This window comes from Crotalus tigris, unplaced genomic scaffold, assembly GCF_016545835.1.
Source record: "Crotalus tigris isolate CLP2741 ecotype Arizona unplaced genomic scaffold, ASM1654583v1 scf7180000017555.296843, whole genome shotgun sequence".
Lineage (NCBI taxonomy): Eukaryota > Metazoa > Chordata > Lepidosauria > Squamata > Viperidae > Crotalus > Crotalus tigris.
In genome coordinates this window covers 168,400-190,349 of record NW_024096471.1, presented here as the reverse complement: position 1 = coordinate 190,349, position 21,950 = coordinate 168,400, and the positions used below count along the sequence as shown (strand labels likewise).

The following is a 21,950-nucleotide window of genomic DNA, read 5'->3' as shown; positions in this document are numbered from 1 at the left end:
TTCTGTACCTGTTCATTTTACTGTGGTGACTGAGTCCTCTGCAATATTGAAGTATGAAATGTGTATTTTCTGTGATTAAATACATAAGTAATCCTAACTATTCTATAAATTTTACCATAGTTATATCACGTTTCCTAAGCAAAAGATTTTTACATTAATTTATCTTAGTATTCAGTCTTAAAGATACAAGAACAGCATAATATTCCCCAGTTTTACATCTGGCAATGCATAGAATTATGAGGGCAAATGTAATACAATAAAGCAAGAAGTTTGAAAATGAACTAGTATTTTCATTATGTTATATACTGAAATGTGAAAGTGATTCCTCCCCTCATTAGATGAGAACTACATTTCACAAAGGAAAGTTTATTCTTTTCAACATTTTATCCTTAGATATAGTATTGTTTTATTAGGTATCACCACTGTCAGTTATACATAATTTTGTCTTTCGCTTTTCATTGCATACCATTTCTTTGCTTGCCAAGAGTACTCTGAAAGTCATGTGATCCATGCATTTTTTCTAATATCTATTTGGCATTTCATAGGAATACATTTCTAGTTTTAGCCAATGTACAAAATGGGCAAATAATGAACAATTTAAATAATTGCAATTAAAATATCTACAACTGAAGAATCTTAAATTCAAAGATTTTTTGAGATAAAATAGAGTTTATAGTTAGATTTCCATCCTTGCTTGAAATTTTGGTTATAATTCTTTGTTTGATAATGTAAAGATGTTACTCTTACATGATGCCAATTTTACAATGTAGCTGAAGGTATTGAACATTTCACAAATGTTCAGTTACATTGTGAAGTTGGCATCATCTAACAGCAACATCTTTAGAAAATGCATGTCAAGTCTTGGGTTGCTCTGTCGTAAACAGTAATTTCTCAGTTTGCCAAAGCTCATTCTCCATTTGAGATTTAAAACAATGCTTTTGAAAATATTTTACATTATAAATTGCTACAGTAGTTTTAAAATAGGAAATCAGATATGAGATGTAAAATGCAATACAAGAAAACATAACTTTTTGGCTTATCCTTATTTTATATAATATTTTTATTCCCAATATTCTTTGGCAATCAAGTTCAAAGATGAGACCTGAAAAATAAAACTGCCATTTCCCTGTAGCAAAAATTAATGAAGACTTTTACCTATCTTTGGTAGGAGTGGCTTCAATGAATATTCTTGCACTGCGTCGTAATTGAGTACAATAGTCCCAGGGACTAAACCAGAAGTCAAGCAAGACTTTCATTGACTAAACTAGATGGCTATAATGTTACTTCAGTATCCATTTCAAAGACACGGATACCTATGGAAACCCAAGTACAGAATTCCATTCTTCATATTACTTCAAATGTTCCTATCCACTCCTGTCCCTAAATTGTACTACAGAGTAGCCAAGGAAAATATATTTAGTAAGTACCTGGTGAGAAAGGAAGCAGATAATAAAAGTTGGAATTATTTTTATATGGAAGTTACAGTGCAAACTATTCCTTCCAGGATTTTTTGTTTGTTTGTACGTGTACCCTGAGATAATGTAGGAAGGCCCACGGAGCTTCCAAACTTTCAAGGGGACATGGCACCTTGATGTTTCAGGCAATGAAGTCGATGGAGTGCTTCCAACATTTCCTAATCCCCACCATCAGATGGTTCACAGAGCTTCGGAGCTACTTTTGAAAATTTATCATAAGATTAAAAACAAATAACTAAATATAGCTAAGGAGTGGAAAATTGCTACTGTTCATGCAGACCAGTGTTTGAAAAAAAAAATAGAAGGGAAAATTATACAATGGTGAAATAACAATTATGTTTGATTTGTCATATCCCAAAATGCCGTATTGGAATTTCTGACTTTTTCGAATTAGACACATATGAACATGACTTTGCCTGCATAATCTAGCATAAAAGTCATTTTCTTCTTCAAAGTCAAGTAACCAACAAGAGCTTTTAGCCAGTGTAAAACTGGAGCTACTTTAAGCTCCACACAAGAAAGTGAAATATATAGCAGAACTGTCATGGTAATTAGAAGACTAAATAAGAGAACATACTCATGCCCACATGATTAACTTTACTGCCAAAAATCATAGCATAAGCTTAGCAGCATAGTGAAGTTTAGAAGTCTGGAGTATCTGGCTCTTATCATAATGCCTGTGTCACTAGATCACAAATTATCTTGTAACAAACGTGTGCTGTTTAAATCTATGACTATAGCTCATTCATCCATTAAAATAGTTGAAATTTAACAAGTTGTTTTATTTCAGCTATCCATCAAAAACTAGAAGCGGATGGAACAGAAAAAGTAGAAGGATCCATGACGCAAAAACTAGAGAACGTTCTCAACAGTAAGTTTTGTACAACTATTTATATACTTCAGTGCTACTTCTTTTATTTTAAAATAATAAAAAATGGATTTTTTTTCAACATTTGTTTCTGAATCTTAAAACTGTATGAAACTTGATAATTTACTACTTGAATTCTGACAGTATTGCAGAGACTGATGCTTGAAATAAAAAAAGGCAACAAAAAAAATCAGATGCTCTGTAGTATTCTGTAGGCCTTTAATAACAAAGGAGTAATGTGGTCTATCATTTAAACTGAGGAAATAAATCTATGTGACTAGTTTATAAAGTAAAGTTTCCATAGAAAATGGTTAAGTTTCAAGCAGATTTATAATTTACTTTTTACTGTTCAAATGCAAATTTATAGTTTACTCTTAGGGCAAATGGGTATCTAGAAGATGAATTAAAAGTCATCAATCTTTTTATTTCTTTAGCCTCATCTATACCTAATTTCACATTCCAGACCCTTTAATTTTTGTAGCTTTCTTTATAGATTCAAGAAGTTGTTACATCTGACTAGTTATTTAACACATTTAAATCAGTTATTCTTGTAGAACTGTTAAGATTTTCATATAGTGGTTTTTAAAAAAAATAATAATGAAGCAAATCTTCCATAAATGAAAATAAGAAATTTATATTTTTAAATGGCATTTTGCAGATAGATATTTATGAGAGAAAAACACAATTTAATTTTTTTAGATTAGTTGTTTTAAAAAAAATTGATGGAGAGTTACTCAAATAACCTCAAAATGACAGGCCTGAAAAATATAGGAAAATGGCAATAAAGCCTTAGATATACCAGAAAATATGTTTTCTATAATTCACTGTTTTTCTTTGCATAGCTTTGAATATATTACCTTTCTGTTCAGATTAAATAAAAGCAGCATGCCTTGCACACAGGAAGGGAAGTGTTAATTTTGTCTATACCTTTAATAATTCTTTATCTCCTCTAATACTGATGCTTTGGACCCCATTAATGAAGTGGCTGAATTCAGGGAAGAAAATGCATGGAAAAAAACTAGTGGATAAAAATACTGTTCATAATAGTATCTTGAGTTCCAGTCAAATGAAATGAATCTAGAACAGAAATTAGCAGAGTTGTGCTCATGTGGAAAGAAAGTGTTTTGGATCTAATCTTCATTCTTGTTCCTTTTCTCTGTATCCCTCTGCGTTATGAAATACTGTGCAGAAGGACTGAAGGATCCTCTAAGGAGCATGAGAAGTCCTAAAGGGCTATAGGGTAAATGAGTGAATTGGCACAAATCCCTGCCTGCCCTGTCCTTTCAGCAGGGAGCATGCCCAAAATCTCTTTTGGCTCCGTGAATAGCCATTAACTTTCACTTGACGCATTTCTTTCAGTTTCTGGCAAGGAAGAAAATTTATCTGGAAAATAATTTTATTTTCCACGCGTCTTAGATTGATTTGAGCTTTCTTAGGAAATCAGGTTAACGCTATAGAGAAGATGTAGGATAGTGGATAGTAGGTTCCATCTACAATTAAGCTATTGAATTATTTAAAATAGCAACTGTATATAATGTTGGATTTCACTTTGCCATTTTATTTAAGAAACATGAATGCATCTAAAAGACAATGTGAAGGGAAATGCACTTGTTTCCTTTCAAGAGCTTCTCTCTCTCTCTCTCTCTCTCTCTCTCTCTCTCTCTCTCTCTCTCTCCATTTATACACACACACACACACACACACACACACAAACATGTTTTTTAGAGAAAGATTTCAGTGAAAGAAAATGTACATTGTTTGCATATTCAGATTATTTTGTTAATTTTGGGGGGGAGAGAAAATCCTAGAGAAGCTATTTTCCTTTGCTCTGTTTCTATCTTGATCTGAGGACTCTTTCCCTTAAAGTGTTATTAGCAAGCTCAGAATCGCATCCTGTGAATAGGTTTATTCTTTTAGAATTTTAGAATATCAGCATAGTCTGTGAAACAAAAAAGAGAGGTGGAAATATTTTTCTCTATAACCGTACTTTTTGTGTCATATATATTATTTATAGCTTGTAAATAGAATTATTTTTATCTCAGCTATACAAAATATATGTGTGTTTATGTATTCCTAACTAATGTCTCTCAGTAATTCGGTGCCTGGGAGAGAAGGGAACATTCATTTTAACAACAATAATATGCATTTTAGAATAAAAATAATAATTCTGAGAATTCTGTAAAGATGAGGTGAAATTGCTGGTATAAAATTAACTGAACTAGTATTATACCAGTCCTTTTGAAGGAAAGCTTTTTAAAAAAATAAAATATAGCTGTTGATAGAAATTGCAAGAAGCTTTATTTTATCCGAAAGCACCAGTAGTATTTACCCAAAGCATTAAACTTTGGAAAGAAGACTTTGATTAAAAATACTGGAAAAATGGCACCTTAGGAAAGTGAATTTTTATTGACTTTTTTTTTCTTTCTGAACATCATTTTTATTTTCAGTAAATATGATAAAACATTTCCCCCCCTAATTCATGGTCCTTTTTACTAGTATGCATGCTTTATACTCTTTATTAGAAGGATTTTTTTGCAGATGTTCTTTTTAAAAGCAAGTTCTAAGTAGCATTTAACCTTGGGAGAGTTGGAAAAAATTAAAAATTATCCTAATGAATATGATTATTTATGGTTTAAAATGTTTAAAATTAGATAATCAAAATATCTCAGAGTTGAAACGGACAAATAATGCCATGTAATTACTGTTTTTTATTAAATATTTTTTAAAAGTATTTCTTGAACATTTCAATTATTTTACTATTTTATAATTGGAGTGTTACTTTCCTTTAACTATTCATGTTTGCTAATTTTTTAAATCATAAGATATTGAAAGTAAAATGATTAGCAATATCATGTTTGAATATCAGGTAATTTTGTCCCCCTCTCCCTACCAAATAAAATGTAGTAGGACCAATTCTCTTGACAAAACAAAGTTTCTTGCATTAGGGTCTTGAAACATCAACAGTGTTTAAACGCTATTTAGATATAACAATTATTTTACAAAGGCTACTTTTAACATGAGCAGGCCACCCACAGTGTTGACGAGAGAAAATGGCATGCAAGCCACCCAGTGAGACTGAGGTAATTTTTTCATCTTTGCTTAAATTATAGTCACTAGACCAGATAATGTAGAAAGTTTTACAGGCAACCATCAAAAGGGATAGAAACATTCACTTTTTTTTTCCTGGTAAATTAAAGATAAGTCACAAGTTGGGAAAAAATTAACATATTTGACACATCTTTATTATGAGAAGGAAAGGCAAGGACTTTTTTTGGGTGGGAGTTAACTCTGAAATATGCCCATCAAATTTTAAAGACTAAATGCTTTTAAAATGTAACAAGTAAATGTTTGAATATTTTATTATTTGAATAGCTTAATGCAGAATTTCACAGTCCTTTAGAATCATTCTCACATTCCTGTTTGAAACCATATAGTGTTGCTCAAAATCATGGAATTTGATACAGAATTTGTGATGTGATAATGGTTTAAATCATTATTTTAACCAAATGTCCTAATGGAGTTCTTCAGTGAAAAGGAATAAAAAATCCCTTTCAGACATATTTTGGTCAAAAGTTACAATATTGATACTCTGTCTCTTCTGTGTTCAGTAAATTCTAAGTTACACTGTTTGTATCAGTAAAATTAAATTCATGCTTATTTCATTGTGTTCTGTTATAAAAGAAGAATATTAGTAATGATCAAATTGCTAGCTGGAACCATATAATTCAGTTCTGTAGCCAAAGGAAATTCTAAAGTTACACAATGAATTTCAAACATTTGCTGCAGGAATGGAAGTTATTTTAAATGCACTTTGGTTTCTACCACGCAAAAAAATCTAAGCAGCCATTAGTAAATATTGTTTCAGAACATTTATAAGCCAAAACATTTCTAATATAAACACTTATCACTGTTGATGTATGTTTAATTTGTATAAATAGCTTGACAAATTTTTGATTAAATTTAGCAAGAGCTGCAGTTTATCTACTTCTTTGTCTCCTTTTCTTAAAAGGAGCAAGCAATACCGCAGATACATTATTCCAGGAAGTTTTGGGTCGCAAAGACAAGGCTGATTCAACAAGAAATGCCTTAAACGTTTTACAGCGCTTCAAATTTCTTTTCAATCTTCCATTAAATATTGAAAGAAACATTCAAAAGGTACTAATCTTACAAAATGCAAGTTAAATTGTTTTGCCCCACATTTCCAGTACAAATTTCTTAAAACTTGTTTTTATGTTTTTAAGGGAGATTATGATGTAGTCATTAATGACTATGAAAAAGCAAAGTCATTATTTGGAAAGACTGAAGTTCAAGTCTTCAAAAAATGTGAGTTTGGCATTTTGTGAAACTTGATTTTAATTCTAGTAGGGAAGATTAATATGAGAGCAAATTCCAAATTCCTATCTTTGTTGAATAGTTTTATCTTCTTATATAACATTTGTAGCATTTGAAATGCTTTCTTAAACTGTGTGTTGCATTTTCTGCCTTGAAAATATATATTATTTTGTATTGTGCATAACAAGATTTGAAGTTGATAATTTCATAAAATAGATTGACTATGTGGATGTATTTTTTAATGAGTTCAAAAATTGCAGTTTGCAGTTTATAAAATAGTTTAATGCATATTTGCTTGGGATAAAGTTAAAACTAAAATTTCTTACTCAGTCTCAGAAAAAGGGCTCTTGTTATTCTGAAAGTGTGTATGAATAGTTACATGGATATTGAAATTAATTGAGTTATAATATAAATTAAAATTTTCTACTAAAAAGATCAGAGAAATTTAGGAAGACTTGAGAGCCAACAAGTTCAAATACAAGATGGTGATATAATAGTGATACTGGTGTAATTTCTTATAGTTTGTTCATTTGAATTATAAAGGTTATAAAAATAATTTTATACTTTGGTAATTAATGGCATTTTATTCTAGGGTTAATTGTGGTGTTGTGTTTTAAAATTGTAGATTATGCTGAAGTTGAAACACGAGTCGAAGCATTAAGAAAACTTCTTCTGGATAAATTACTTGAGACACCATCAACATTACATGACCAAAAACATTATATAAGGTTACCTTTTTATTTTCAAAAAATATATGTTTTTTATATAGGCAGAAATATTTCCTTGGTATTATCATATGAGAAAGCATTCTACTAAAGAACAATTAGATATACTGTATATTTTGTATCCAGAATACTTTTCTGCAAACCGAAAGGTTCTTTTTATTAATACTGTAAAGAGAACCAAAAACAGCCCAAGCTCTCCATTTAAAAGAAACAGTTGAGCTGGCAGTTTTAGCTTTTCTTTCTTCTTCATTCTCAGACTATAGCACTACTTCATACATTGCTTTCAACACATAAGCAGTTTCTATTTTACTCATTTCTGAAGATTTTTGAGCAGTTGCTAAAGGCTATCCTACATCACACCGTAGAATTTCATTTTCTGTGCACATAGGGTATGGTTCACTGCTCCATTGTCTTATATAAAACAACTATTATTATGTTTAATAATTTAAAAGGATTTGGGGAAAAAATCATTTTTGAAACTGTGCTAAATTTTGAAAAATTTGAGAACTTGTCTCATTGATAATGCATTCCTTTAATATGAGCCAGACTGGAGTAAATGTTGTATGAAAGTATAGAGCATTTGAATGGTATTCTCTACTTCAGTCATTTATTCAATGCATCTCCTGATTTGGAAAAAGAAAAGGACATTCTTGTCCTAACTACATACTCTTCTGGTCTTTATTAAAAAGAATAATGAAGTATGCATTTCTGCATTAATCAACGTCTCATTGCCATTTAACTTGTATACTTCTTCATGCTGGGCAATCCTAATTCTAAGAAAACATATAAGAGCCAATAATAGGCTGCCAGATAAGATAATATTTAAAACCATTGCAGTAGAAGTGGAAATTGTATGAGGTTTGAACTATAAGACCTTCTGAAGCACTTTTGTGTATACTTCATCCCATATATCCTGAAACCTCTTTATATTTTATATACCTGACAGTTCAGAATATATACTTTCATGCTGTCCTTCTCAAATTACATACTATAAGGAAATTGTAGAAGCCAGTGCTGATTTATTGGAAATTCACCTCCTATACACATTACAAAATCTGCACAACACAAAGTAATCTTTTTTACAGTCAAACTCTTCATCTAAAGCAGGGGTGTCTAACTGCCGGCCCGCAGGCCAGTTGCATCATGCAGAGGCCATGCCCACCCCAGCTCCGGAAATGCGAAAAAAGTCATGATACGTCACGACATTTCATATGACATGGCGAGTTTGACACCCGTGTCCTAAAGAATACTGTTTCTTTGCTTTTCAAAGCTGTAAGGTCTAACCTTATTGTAGTATAGAATGTCCAAATTGAGCATTGTTCTCTTTTAAAAATCTAAATCACGAAAGTTTTAGGTGAAATTAATTTCACATTTAGCATGGTTACTTGGTATATGAAATAGACAATTGACTTAACTGTCTATTTATGAATCTTTCCTTCAGTTATGTACATGCAGGACAGAGTTCCCATGCCTGACTTGATTTCAGAAAGGGGGGCTTTGCTTAGTAATATACAGGTAGTTCTTGTCTTACAACCACAATCGAATCCAAAGTTTCCATGAGTAAGCAAGGCAATTGTTAAGTGAGTTTTGCCCCATTTTGTGATTTTTTTGCCACAGTTATTCAGCAAATCACTGCAGTTGTTAAGTGAATCATGCCATCATTAAGCAAATCTGGCTTCCCCCCCATTGACTTTGCTTGTCAGAAGCCAGCTAAGAAGGTTACAAATGGTGATCACATGACTGCGGAATAGTGCAACTGTCATAAATACATGCCAGTTGCTAAGTATCTGAATTTTGATTGTGTAACCATAGGGATGCTGCAATAATCATAAGTGTGAAAACTGCTCATAAGTCACTTGTGCTGTTGTAACTTCTAACAAATGACTGTAAGTTGAGAACTATCTGAAATTTTGAATCTCAGTTTCAGGCATCTCCAGTAGAGGAGTATAAGAACTACTGCAGGTTAGAATAAGTACTGTGTAGGTGGTCAAAAAGTTTGATCTGATATAAGGTAGATTCTATTGTTGCTCTTTTGGGTAAAGTATCTGAAAAATGAAATCAAATAAAAACAACAGGACTAAAAACAAATGAATAGATCCATACAACATTTCCCTGAAAGTTCTTAACAGGTCAAATATAAATTTGATTTTTAAATAAAAATTTGGTCCTAAGATTAATTTCTGTACCATGGCAGTGGAAAGTAAACAGTTAACATCTTTAGAAAGGGGGTGGATCATTCATGAAATTGCAAACAATTTAACCTATTGTCCATTCTGAATCAATTGTGGAAAGGATTATTGAAAATAATAATAAACATTTAGGAGTGTTACTGAGGTGCTGAATTAAAATGCAACCTGCAACGCTAATACTTGTCTTACTAAGCCTTTAGCGTGTCAACAGGTAAAAGAAAGCAAACAGCTGTTTAATTCTTGGATTCTTAAAAAAAGCTCTTGAAAAAGATGCCTCACTAAGCTCAGTAATCATGAAATATTTGATTGACAGTTGACTGAAGACAAGAAACAAAAAGTTGGAATAAAGTTCTTAGTTGAGTCAGATCAGATGTTTGGTTCCTCCTAAACTGGAACAAGTGCTTCCTTAGCTAGTTCATAAGTTATCTGGAATTAGGATGAAATGTGGGTTTGCTGAGAGGGATTCAAAGTGATGAAGTACAAAGCAGCTGTAAAAAAGATACCGTAAATGAATGAATATACAACATTATAGCAGATGGAGTTCAAAGTCAGAACTCCAAAGTAATCCTTACTGGCACAAAAACAGTATTTTTATCTTCATATTAACGGATATATCTGGAGAAAGAAAGTTGATAGCAAGTTAAATCAGTGAAAACACTTGATATAAAGAAATCTCAAAGAGAAGAAAATAGTATACAATTCTGTACAAATCAAAGGCGAAAACTGCTGAGAACTGTAATTTCTGTATTTGAAAACTGTATTTGGAACCATGAGGAGGCTGAAACAGTTTGCCTCCGAAAAAAGAATGATCTTTTTCTTCCGATGCAAAAATGATAGCTCTAATACAGTGGTTCTCAACCTTTTTAATGCCACAACCCCAACTGCTCGTAAGTCGAGGACTAAAGTCGTAAGTCGAGGACTAAACCGGTCATAAATCAAGGACTACCCAACCGGTTGTAAGTCAAGGACTTTCCCTGACCGGGAGCGCTGTGCATGCGTGGTGCTGCGCCCTGCGCCAGCCGAGGCATAGCTGGCAAGCGGCAGAGATGGAGCAGGCCGATCACCGGCTGGGCCACCAGCTGGCCCAGCCCAAGGGAGGTAAGGCACCCGCCGGAAAAGGGGAAAAAATGGCGGACAGCCTTGCTTGGCGACCCCCATGAAATGGTCGATCGACCCCAAATGGGGTCGCGACCCATAGATTGAGAACCGCTGCTCTAATAAATGCCAAGAGCTGACAAGCAAGACTTGCACATTCCAAAAATTAGTGCCGTAGCAGATAGGCCTAGTCACAAAGTTGCAATTACCAAAAATCAAACCGGATTGCGGTTGCTTCCCTCCAAGCAATTTAATACCCAGGGCATAACAGCTATTTCATTTATTTCCAGAAGTATTTCAAGTTACTTTTAGACAGATGATCACTGTTTCAAGTTAAGAAAAATTATGTAGCCCTCTATGATATTTGTTTTATAAGACTTGGGGGCCTCATTCATATGTGCCAGATGCAGTCTTATAAAATCTTATAAATATTTTGCAGTCATCCTTGGGAATAATAATTGTGTGAGTCTTTGCAGTGTTTCAGCTTTCCATTTATTTACTCATTTTTAATTTTAAAAATATAAAGAATTCTTATGAAAATGTTGGTTCCAAAATTATGATTATGTGTGTGAAGTTGAACAAAGAAGAAAAGCACAGTGGCGGACATGGATTAACAGGGTCAAAGAAATGTTTGGAACTTTTTGGAAAGAGCTATGGGCTATTGCTAAAGACTAATCAAAAGAGTAAGCATTTGCCTATGATTGAGACTGACTCAGTGGCAGCTAACTTAAGACATAGTGGTAGAAAGAAATTTGCTTACTTTTTTTGTGAATTTTGAGTGAATCACAGAAAAGAATTGACAGAAATTCATGCAACCAGTGAAACAGTTTGCATCTTTTATTTCCTTAACATCAGTCATGGTTTCTAGTTTATATAATAGAAAAGGGGGAGGGATTGATTAGTTCTGATGTCAGTGTATACCTCCAATGCAGACAACAAAAATAAGAGGCGTCTTCATGACTTGTGTGTAATTTCCCAATAGCATCTGCTTAACATTTTTGTTTTTGTGTTCTAAAACTTGTTTAAAAGAGCCTCATTCACATTTTATGCATTGCTTAGAAAAATACAGATATTCCTCGACTTATAACCACAATTGAGCCCAACATTTTTGTGGTTAAGTGAGACATTTGTTAAATGGGTTTTGTCCCATTTTACGACCTGTCTTGCCTCCGTTGTTAAGTGAATCATTGCAGTTGATAAGCTAGTAACCCAGTTGTTAAGTGGATCTGGCTTCCCCATTGAGGTTTCTGGTCAGAAGGTTACAAAACAGTCATAAAATGAACTAGTTGCCAAGCATCTGAATTTTGATCACATGATCATGGAGATGCTTCAAACGTCATAACTGAAAAATGGTCATAAGTCACTTTTTTTCATTGTAATTTTGAATGGTCACTAAATGAACTGTTGTAAGTTTAGGACTACCTGTATACCTTATCAAAAGTGCAAAAGCAGCATAAATTTAAACTGACAATTTGCTTCTGTAAGAGGTACAATTTAACATGGGGAGAGATTATAATTCAATTACATCAGAATTTGAAGGAACTTTGAATAACTGGAATAATTTAACAAAAAGCTACTTTAAAAGAGGGAGTCATGTGGAACTGCAAAATCGTCTTCGTTAAGGACCACAGTAAACTTGAAGATTCATATATTGGCCTCATATTATCTGCGATTATATATAACGCAGTGAGGATGAGACAAACGACCATGTCTTGTAACTCATAGTCTGAGGCATTTACTTGCTTCAGACCCAATAGTAATTGATGAGGGGCAGTACTCATGTATTCTATCACTGCATTTACTGACCTTATATATGTCTATGAGCAAAATTGTCTGGGCTAAACAGTTCCTTCACTAAAAAAGGTGAAAGATCACTTATTTGGCCTTCCCAATATTCAGAATGAGCATGTTAGAGGATGTATGCTTATTTTTCTAACAAAGAACCATTTGCTCAGGTAACCATCTAAATGAGGGTGCTGTGTGTAGTTTTTTTTCTCTCCCATGTTGTCTTACTAAAATGGATAATGAGTTAATGTTCTGATGATAAACACTTTCTAATATCTGAATGAACCAAGAGCTTGAAAGTGGGTTGGACCCTTCTTCATCTTTATAAAATATGGAAATGAAGTGGTGCTAAGGCAGAGCAGACAATAGATTCAGCTGAACCCCATGCTACTCTATACTACTTTGTGGCATGTTATAACTATGCATCTATTTCTGTCTTTTAAGGATTCAATACATTATTTTGTATTGCCTTCTTAGCTTTCCATGGCAAAGACAAAATCCTGAATACTGTATGTGCCAATGTTGAATGACCGTAGGCTGGTTTAACTATATTAAATAATGCCAAGGTCTTCAAACCACCTAAAATGAGACAGACTTAATGAGGCTTAAATGATTAATTTCACTTTGATATGTTACTAGGATATGTCACATAAGCCTCTCCTATGTTAAAACATTACTATGCATTGGTAACATGGGTTGTCATTAGTTTAGATCCCACTGGTTGCTCTGATGAACATCGTAAACATGGCATGTAATATGAAGAGACCCATAATAAGCATAGCAACCATGCATGTCTGGGCCTGATTAGCGCCTGGGTGGAAGCATACGCCAGAACTCCATCTGCATCAGCTTCCATTCCATGGAAAAAAGGCAGAATATAAATCTAATAAACAATTGCACTAGGATAAGGATGTGAAAACTACTTTACCCTTGGAAAACAGCATACTGGTACACTTGCCAATATAATTGTGTTGAGACAGTTTCCATGTCACAGAGGAAATATTAACTTTAAAAAAAAAACCAGCTTCATGAAATGATGAGGCTTTGTTTTCATAGCTATAAAAAGTGGTGCCTGCTTTTGGGGTGCTATTTTTTAAATGTGACCCTGACAAACACTGGGTAATGAAGGTCACACAACTCACATTTCAACTGTGTTTCCCTAACTATGTGCAGCTTTAAATGCGGAAAGTTATTTCTAAATGCAGTTAAATAAAATATTCAGACATTAAAAATTAATCACATTTTGTGAAGAAACAATTTTAGATTTTTGGCTGTCCTTCTAAAGGAGTATCAGAGGTGAAAGGGGGAAAGAGCAACAAAGTTCCTAATAATAATTAAGGAGTAATCTCAGTAAAATCTAATCACAGGTCTTGTCCATTAAAAAAAAAAACCTGTTTCCGCTTTTTATCCGTCCCTACCCCCAATGTATGAAAATAATGAAATGGAAGCAGATTAAGTAGGTTTATACAAGTTCTTATTAAGAAGCCAGAATGATTTAAAATAGTGCAATTTAGCAAAATAAATAAATAAAGAGGGGAACACATTTATACTATAAGATACATAAGAAAATTAAAATGTTTGAATTTTTAAATCCAGGTTATTTGGATAGCAAATTATAAAAGCACATGCCAAGTATTCTGATCAGTTCCCACTGCCTATATACATGTAGTTCTCGACTTACAACCATTCATTTAGTGACCGTTCGAAGTTACAATGGCACTTAAAAACAGACCTATGACTGTTTTTCACACTTACCACCATTGCAGCATCCCCATGATCCTGTGATCAAAATTCGGCCACTTGGCAACTGGCATATATTTATGGTGATTGCAGTGTCTTTGGGGGTCATGTGATCATTTTGTGCGAACTTCTACCTAGCAAAAGCCAATGGGGAAGCCAGATTCACTTAACCACCATGTTATTAAGTTAACAAGTGCAGTGATTCACTTAAAGTTGTGTCAAGAAAGGTCGCAAATTGGGGCAAAACTCAGTTAACAACTGTTTTGCTTAGCAATGGAAATTTTGGGTTCATTTGTGGTCATAGCTTCAGGACTGCTTGTACCTGATTTTTGATACATAGAAGCTAAATAGAACAGTTTCCAAAATGACTCATGGACTCAAAACGGGACCTAGATTTGAATAAATATTCATAGATTTTCACTGTTGTTATGCATCAGCTTATGTATAATTAAAAGATGACACCCCAGATAAAGTGCTAGAAGCATATTTAAATAAGAAGTGCTCATATAAATAATTTCCAAATAAAAAGGACAAGTATAGAAAGTGGAAAGAGGGGCACATAACTAAGTCAGAATATCAACAAATAGCCCGAGTCTGCAAAGATGAAGTGAGGAAAGCTAAGGCTCAAAATGAACTAAGGCTTGCAACCAAAGTCAAAAATAACGCAAAAAGCTTATTTCAATATGTAAAAAAAACAAGAAAGTGAAGGAAATGATTGGTCCATTAGTGGGGGAAAGTGGCAAGGTGACAAGCAACAGAGAGAAAGCAGAACTATAGTGATAAGGGCCTTGTAGTCATTTAAAAAGTCAGCAAATTTATTCAGGCTTAAGGTTTATGGACTACAAGCTATGTTCATTAAGGGTTGACCTAAACTACATGTAGATAGATTGTGTGGTATTTGGGTACAGTGATGAATTTGAGGGCAATTCAGTACATAAACTGCAATGTTCACACAAAATGTTTATGGTGCATAAACATTTTGGAATTGATAGCAGCAAATTTAATATGATTGTAAATATTTCTGGTGGTTATACTAAAATGAACTTTTTACTATCAGACACTATTTTTGGAATGATTGCTGTTAATTATATAATTATAATATTTATACTTTCTATCATTCATTTATTCTGTGTTCCCAACTTTTATTATTTCTGACCATCCTTTTTACAGACATAAATATATCTCCTGTGAAAATATTTTGTGAATCTGCTATAGGATTCTTTGATTAAGAAACAATTTTCAGCTAGCAAATTTTTATGGGAAAACATGTTACCATGATTTTTGACTATAATAGACTAATACAACTCTCTTTCTACAATATAAATTCAAGTATCCCTCAAACTAGTCCCTGGTCTTGGTGACTTCATGGGAACATCTACAGTATTAGTTTCATGCAATGGTTTTCAATTATTCTTTTCAAGACTTTTCTTTCAACTTCCCAGTCTAATCTACAGCCTTGGAATTTCCTGGTGCTTTCCCAAATATTGGAAAATTCTGGACCTGAGTAGCTTTTTTTTTACCCCTGCTTTATTTAGGTTAACCTGGAACTTCTATTTAATGGAGAGTAACATAAAGTATTGTTAATAAATAATAAATAAAATCTTATCCCATACTTAATATTTAGAGTAAAAAACAATTAGAGTAATGTTTAGAGTAAAAACAATTTTATACTGATTTTCCGATAAGTAAGCTTTCCGATAAGGGAGCAAGGAAACACATAGAGGAAAGGCCTCCCATTTTCTAAACCTTTTTTCTTCAAAATTATAATTTTATAGATACCTTTCAGACCTCCATGCAAAGGGAGACCCAGCTTGGCAATGCATTGGTGCACAACATAAATGGATCCTGCAGCTTATGCACAACTGTAAAGAGAGCTACATTAAAGAACAAAAAGGTAATTATCTTTCTGTTTAGAGAAGTATCTGATCTTACAATGCAACATTTCTCTTTATAACATTGTAATCATTGTTTGCATTTGAACTGAACTTTACCATTTTTTATGTTTCCTTTCAAACTGGTATGTCTTGCAACCTTAATTATTTAAAGAATTAAGATCGTTGAAAGTTTGGTTTACCACTAGAAGAAAGGAATTGGATCTCTCTGTATGAGAAGCAGGCTGAGATGTTACCCACTGCTGTATCTCTTGCCTTTTTCTTTCTTCTGCTGAAAAAGACAAGCAGCAGTAAAGAGATTGTGTGCATCAATTGCATCTTTTGTGTTCATCCCCAGGCTTCAGTTTTTAAATACTCTTGGTAGAAAGTGAATTTGACTTATTGCAGCATACATGAAGTTTATCGTCTTGATGATAGAGTTACTTAATGAAAAATGTATATCGTAATTGAAATAGGCTTACCTAAGTGCCTAAAATGAAACTGTGAACAATTGTGCAATAATGAAAGCTGAGTCTGTTTTAATAAGTCAGCACATTTTATTGGGTTCTCTTTTTCCCCCTGGTATGCAGGAAAGAGTATTTTTTTCCCATTGTTTTCAAGCTAAGGAACACACTCTCCCTGCAGTTGTGTTTGGACACCCCCCCCCCCCGGTTTCAAGTGTTCAGAAAATTTATCAAAATGCATTTGTTTTGCCAGGCGTTTAATAGCTCAAATTATTTTATGGCTCAACTTATTGTTAGTTTTATTATATTGTTTTGTTTATGGTTATTATATTTTTTCCTTCTTCTTTTTTTTTGCCTCCTTACATATTTACCAGAGTGGAAGAGTTAGGTATTAAATTAGTTGATAACCTCTTACACTATAAGTCTAAAATACAAAGGGAGGGGGCAAGATTGAGTGCACAGGTACATGAGGTGTTTTGTGGGTGAAAGCAACATATCAACAATTATACTAAATAGGATGGCTTTACATTGCATTAAGCCATCATGTAACCTGATTCCAATTTAATGGTTTTATAAAACCATCCACTAGGATTGTACATAATTTCTTTCTTGGAATGAATTTACATATTATGTTAAGTCTAAAACAAACTGAATTACAATAACCACAAGAGTACTGTAAGTAAGAATTCCCTATGCTGATTAATGTGATAAAACTACTTTTTCCAGTTTGGGAAGAATTATAATATGACATGGCTGCTTGATCTGTTGTTGTTTGCATTTTTCTACTGATAATAAAATAAGCAAAAAGGTCTTCACACTAGCTTCTCCTGATTTGTATATTATTACAAACGTGCAGATAGGAGGGCTGTATTATTTAGATAAACAGTTGGTGAAGTTATTTGTTAAGAAAACTTGAATTAATCCTAGATAGAAGAAAATTACAATTCCTTTACAGTGTATTGCATAATTTTTTTTTTAAAAGGGGAGACATTTTTTTCAATCTTTCTAGTTAAAAAAAAGCTTCATATTAAATTATTAGTAGTTATACCTAAGGACTAGATAATCAGAATGTAGTATGCTCTTTTCTTGTCTTATTCAACATTTATATTCACCTCGCAATGTATGATATATTTTTATTTGATCAGGTAGACCAACATGGTCTGTGTCAAAAAAAGCTTTTAAAATTTGTTATCCTAGCAGTTGGTTCTGTTGTCTTTGCATAGTATGCATATGGAAGAAATGCTTTTACAGCTGTGAGGTATTTTTATGTCTAACTCCTATCCCTCACTCCTAATAATAAGAATATAAGAATATTCTCTTAATACCTAATGATAAAGAAAGCCTTGGCATGGTATTAAAAAGTAAAATATTAATTATTGAAATGATTGACAAAGCTGTTAAGTCTTCATCAGTTTAGCATAATTTTAAAGACTTTTGAAATGACCATTTCTTTCTTTTGATTTCATTTTAAAAATAATATGAACCTAGGCATGACTGCATTAGTATAAATCTGTGCACTATGAATGCTAAATGTGTAATAAAGGGAAAGCTAAGAAACTCCTGAATAACTTAATTAGAAATTTCATCTTGAAATCTGTGTGGAAATACCTTCCTAAATTCTGTTTAAATTAATCCAGTTACAACTACTATGAAGATCATGCAAATATTAAGACAAGCATTCAGAAGCACATGCTGTATAACTTCAGATGTTAAATGGGATAAATGGTTCCATTTCAAAACTGGTGAAGTTTGCTTATCCACTGTCATCAAACAAACAAAATCATACACTCACTACATCTTAACTTTAGTAAATACACTTAGCAGAAATTGCAGTTGGATTCAGAATATTTTCTCATTTTCTCAGATTGGAAACAAGAGCAGAAAATTAATGCACTGAGCAACTGGTTCTTATTTTCTAATCCAATTTTGACCAACTTTATATAATTTGGTCCCAACATATTTGGAGGGTGCCAGATTGGGAAAGAGTACTATGGTTCCTATCTTGGCTTTTACTTTTAAAAGGTCGTTTTTCCTGTGCAATTGAAAGACTCCCAATGAGATCTAAATGAATAAATAGGAGAGTTTGTTTGGCATCATATTATTCACTTAAAGCATTAAGCGAAGAAATTGAGACGCAATATAAATATTAAGAATAGGCTTTATTTCCTCCTTTATCACTACACATACTTTTAAGTCAATCTGGATTGATACAAATTTAATTTTAATTAACACAGAATGACTTAAATTAAGGTTCATTTAATTCTTGGGTGGGAGGATTTCCAGTGATGTAACTTAATCAGAATCAATACAGTTTGTTCAGTATAAAAATATAATTTGCATTTTTTAATAATTAGCTGCAAAGAGCATAGTAAGCCTACATGGTCCTTTTTAATATCTATAAATGTTCTCCTTTAGGTTTTCAGTGATACAGGGATATAGGGGTATATTAAATGATAAATATTATATATAAATTAAATGATACAAGGATACTACACAGGGAAAGAACCAGCATTTTAAAATATATTATTGCTTCAGATTAATTTTTACAGAACCTCCTTAATTTCTTGCTTCTGAAAATTGAAAGTCTTCCAATTTGAAAGAAATCCTATCCTACTATTGTTGATGTAGACTTTAGGCACTGCCTGTTTGGTCAACAAGCAACAGTGGGTGGTCAGGCTGCAGCATGGGACAAGGGCCTGCTATGCACAAGAAAAAAATGTTCAAAGGTGTTTAAAGACAGTAAGAAAGTCTGCCACCCTTTAGAGAATCCAGCAGCTACAGATCAGTTTTTCTTCTTTGTGAATGCTCAGGATATGGTACACAAAGAGTAAATATTGTAATTTCTCCTAGGTATTAGGTAATTTATTAGGTAATTTAATTCTGTTAGAATGGAAATTTATTTTTCATTTATTTTATGGATAATTTTTCCATAAAAATCCTAGAACTCCATTACCTAACAATATGTTATCGAATACTGAAGTGGTATTTTCTTTTTATCTGATGGGTTTTTCCTCATTTAAATGAAGACATTCAAACCAGACCATCAAATAATGGAAACAAAATGTAATAACTACTCTTAATCAATGGTAAATAGTATCTCTTAATATTAAATCTTATTCATCAGCTCTCCTCAAGCACTTTAAACTGTCTCATTTCAGTGCTTGATAAGACATGCTTAATTTTAATGAAAAATGCAAGCTAAAAAGTTCTGGGGGGAAATGATTGTGCAATTCTTCTTTTAACACTAGAAGCACATGGTAAAACTACTTCTAATAAACATACATGATCACATACTTAGTAAATAGAGTCAAACTATATTTTGAAGATAGTGACAATGTTAATCACATATTTTTTTATTTGGGCCTATTACAATAAAAACCTATTGAACTCAGTCTACATATTACATTCAGAGATGTTATCATGTGTTTATTTTTTCAACACTGCTAACTTTCCATAGCGAATACTTCTACATTAGTTGAAAATTCCGATCTCAATAAATGTCATTGTAATAATATAAAAAAGTGTTAAAATGAATTATATCAAGGTTTCTATTCATATTTCTTAAAATCATCTTGATTAGTGCATTGTTTGTAGACATGGCATTCTTCTTAATTTTACATCTGTGCTCAATTATCTTAAGGTATCATGAATACATTTTTATATAAACATAGCAAGGTAGGAATATTCTACCCAGAGAGAATATCATACATTTTTGCATATATTATCATTGCCAAGGTTTTCCTTTTGTTTACGTCTAGAACATCTTGTAAGATTCATCCCAATAATCTCTTACAAATTAAAAAAAACATTTCAGCTATATTCAGTGCTTTAAAAATACCCCATTTTTACTTGTTTTGAGAAAAAGATGTTTGAGGACCGATTTGTGCAGCATTTGCTATATATAGTCCTGAAGCGCTATCTTCTGGACAACTTGGGGGGAAAAAAATCAGCTTTACTAATGTACTCCAGATGTTCATTAGTCCTCAGGGTATATGTGCTGTTATACTTCCCTGCTTCTGTGTTGTACTTTCTTGTAATGCTAGACAACCAATTAAGAAATTAGTTTCATGTTAAACTTTCTTTTCCTGATACCACTGCAAGCTGATGATGTGGTTTCTAGTGGAACAAGGGAGTATTCTTTGCCCTGTTTTCTGTTACTAATGAATAAACAAACCATGGGGGTTTTGTTTTTGGTTTTTACTGCCAGCATAGCCATTTACTGGATTCATACTCTCCTCCTGTTAATAGGACAAATTATTTCAAATGATTTTGAAGAAACAGTCAATTTTTGAATTGGTTTCTTTTCTGAAATTACTTGTATCTCTATATTAAACTTATTTATTTTTCAACTCTTAATCGTAACAAATAAACATAAGAAAGATGTTCATGTAATATACAAATGAAGTTTTATGAGGTGCACTAAACAACCATTAATTTTAAAATAAAAAATGTGCAATCTTGTTCTCTCATCTAAACTACTAGACTTCTTAGAAGCTTAATGAAAAAAAGCCTTTTTGAAAACTTCTGCTGAATTGTGTACCTTATTTTTAATGAGAATATGCAACGGGCATGTATGTGTAATTTTAATGTATGAAATAGTGCACTTCAGTTGGAAAAACCCTTGCCAACTGAATAATTTTGTTTTGTCTTGTTAGCTTTTTTCAACAATTTTCAGGAAATTTACAGATTATTTGGCTAAGCTTTTGCATACTGAGCCAAACCATATATATGTAAAGCGAGTGATTCAAAGCATTTAGAATTTCAGTGAGGTTTCTATAATACCCATGTGAATTCTGGGTTGAAGGGAAAAACTATAATTAGTATGCTTTCCTTTTTTGTTTGTTTGATTTGGTTTTCCTGTTTAAGAGAGGTTAGGTTAACACTAATTTAATTAGTTTAAAAATCATTCTGCAAATATTGGTTGGCTGGCCAAACTCTCAATAAATTTATCTGCAGGAGTGGATGTATTTTCCAAATTATTTTCCAGATTATTCTCTTTTTTTTTTTCCTTTACATATTTGGGACTGTGTTTTCTCTTAACTTTTTCCTTTGTTAAGTGTTACTATTAAACATATTATCTGCGGTGAATAATGTATTTTTCTGAGGGAGGAGTTTGTAGGATTCATTGATTTAATTATTCTGTAAAACAAAAAAAACAATTGTTCTAAAATCTTTGTGTAGTATTAAATGCATATCAGTAATATTTGAATAAATTAAAGTGGCATTTTGATTAAATACTTATACTTTAAATATTATAAATTCAGTAAACCCCAGTGAAAAGTGAAATTTCTTCCTCGGAATGACTAGAACATATTCAAAAATCTGTTAAGTGTCTTAAAATTTCCCTCAAAGCTAAAGCTTCATATGCCTAATAGAAAGAGTCATAGATTTTCTATGCAAGTTTAC

At 32.5% G+C, this 21,950-nt stretch overlaps 1 protein-coding gene across 7 annotated transcripts in view; it reads left to right on the top strand.

The window, feature by feature from the left end:
- Positions 1 to 21,950, top strand: part of EXOC2 (exocyst complex component 2) — an 84,033-nt gene that overhangs the window by 22,003 nt on the left and 40,080 nt on the right. For all 7 annotated transcript variants that reach the window (XM_039347174.1, XM_039347179.1, XM_039347186.1 and 4 more), the window contains 5 exons: positions 2,266 to 2,346; positions 6,353 to 6,498; positions 6,585 to 6,666; positions 7,301 to 7,403; positions 15,985 to 16,103. In XM_039347174.1, the coding sequence (XP_039203108.1) occupies positions 2,266 to 2,346; positions 6,353 to 6,498; positions 6,585 to 6,666; positions 7,301 to 7,403; positions 15,985 to 16,103 (531 nt within the window). The remainder of the gene's footprint in view (positions 1 to 2,265; positions 2,347 to 6,352; positions 6,499 to 6,584; positions 6,667 to 7,300; positions 7,404 to 15,984; positions 16,104 to 21,950) is intronic.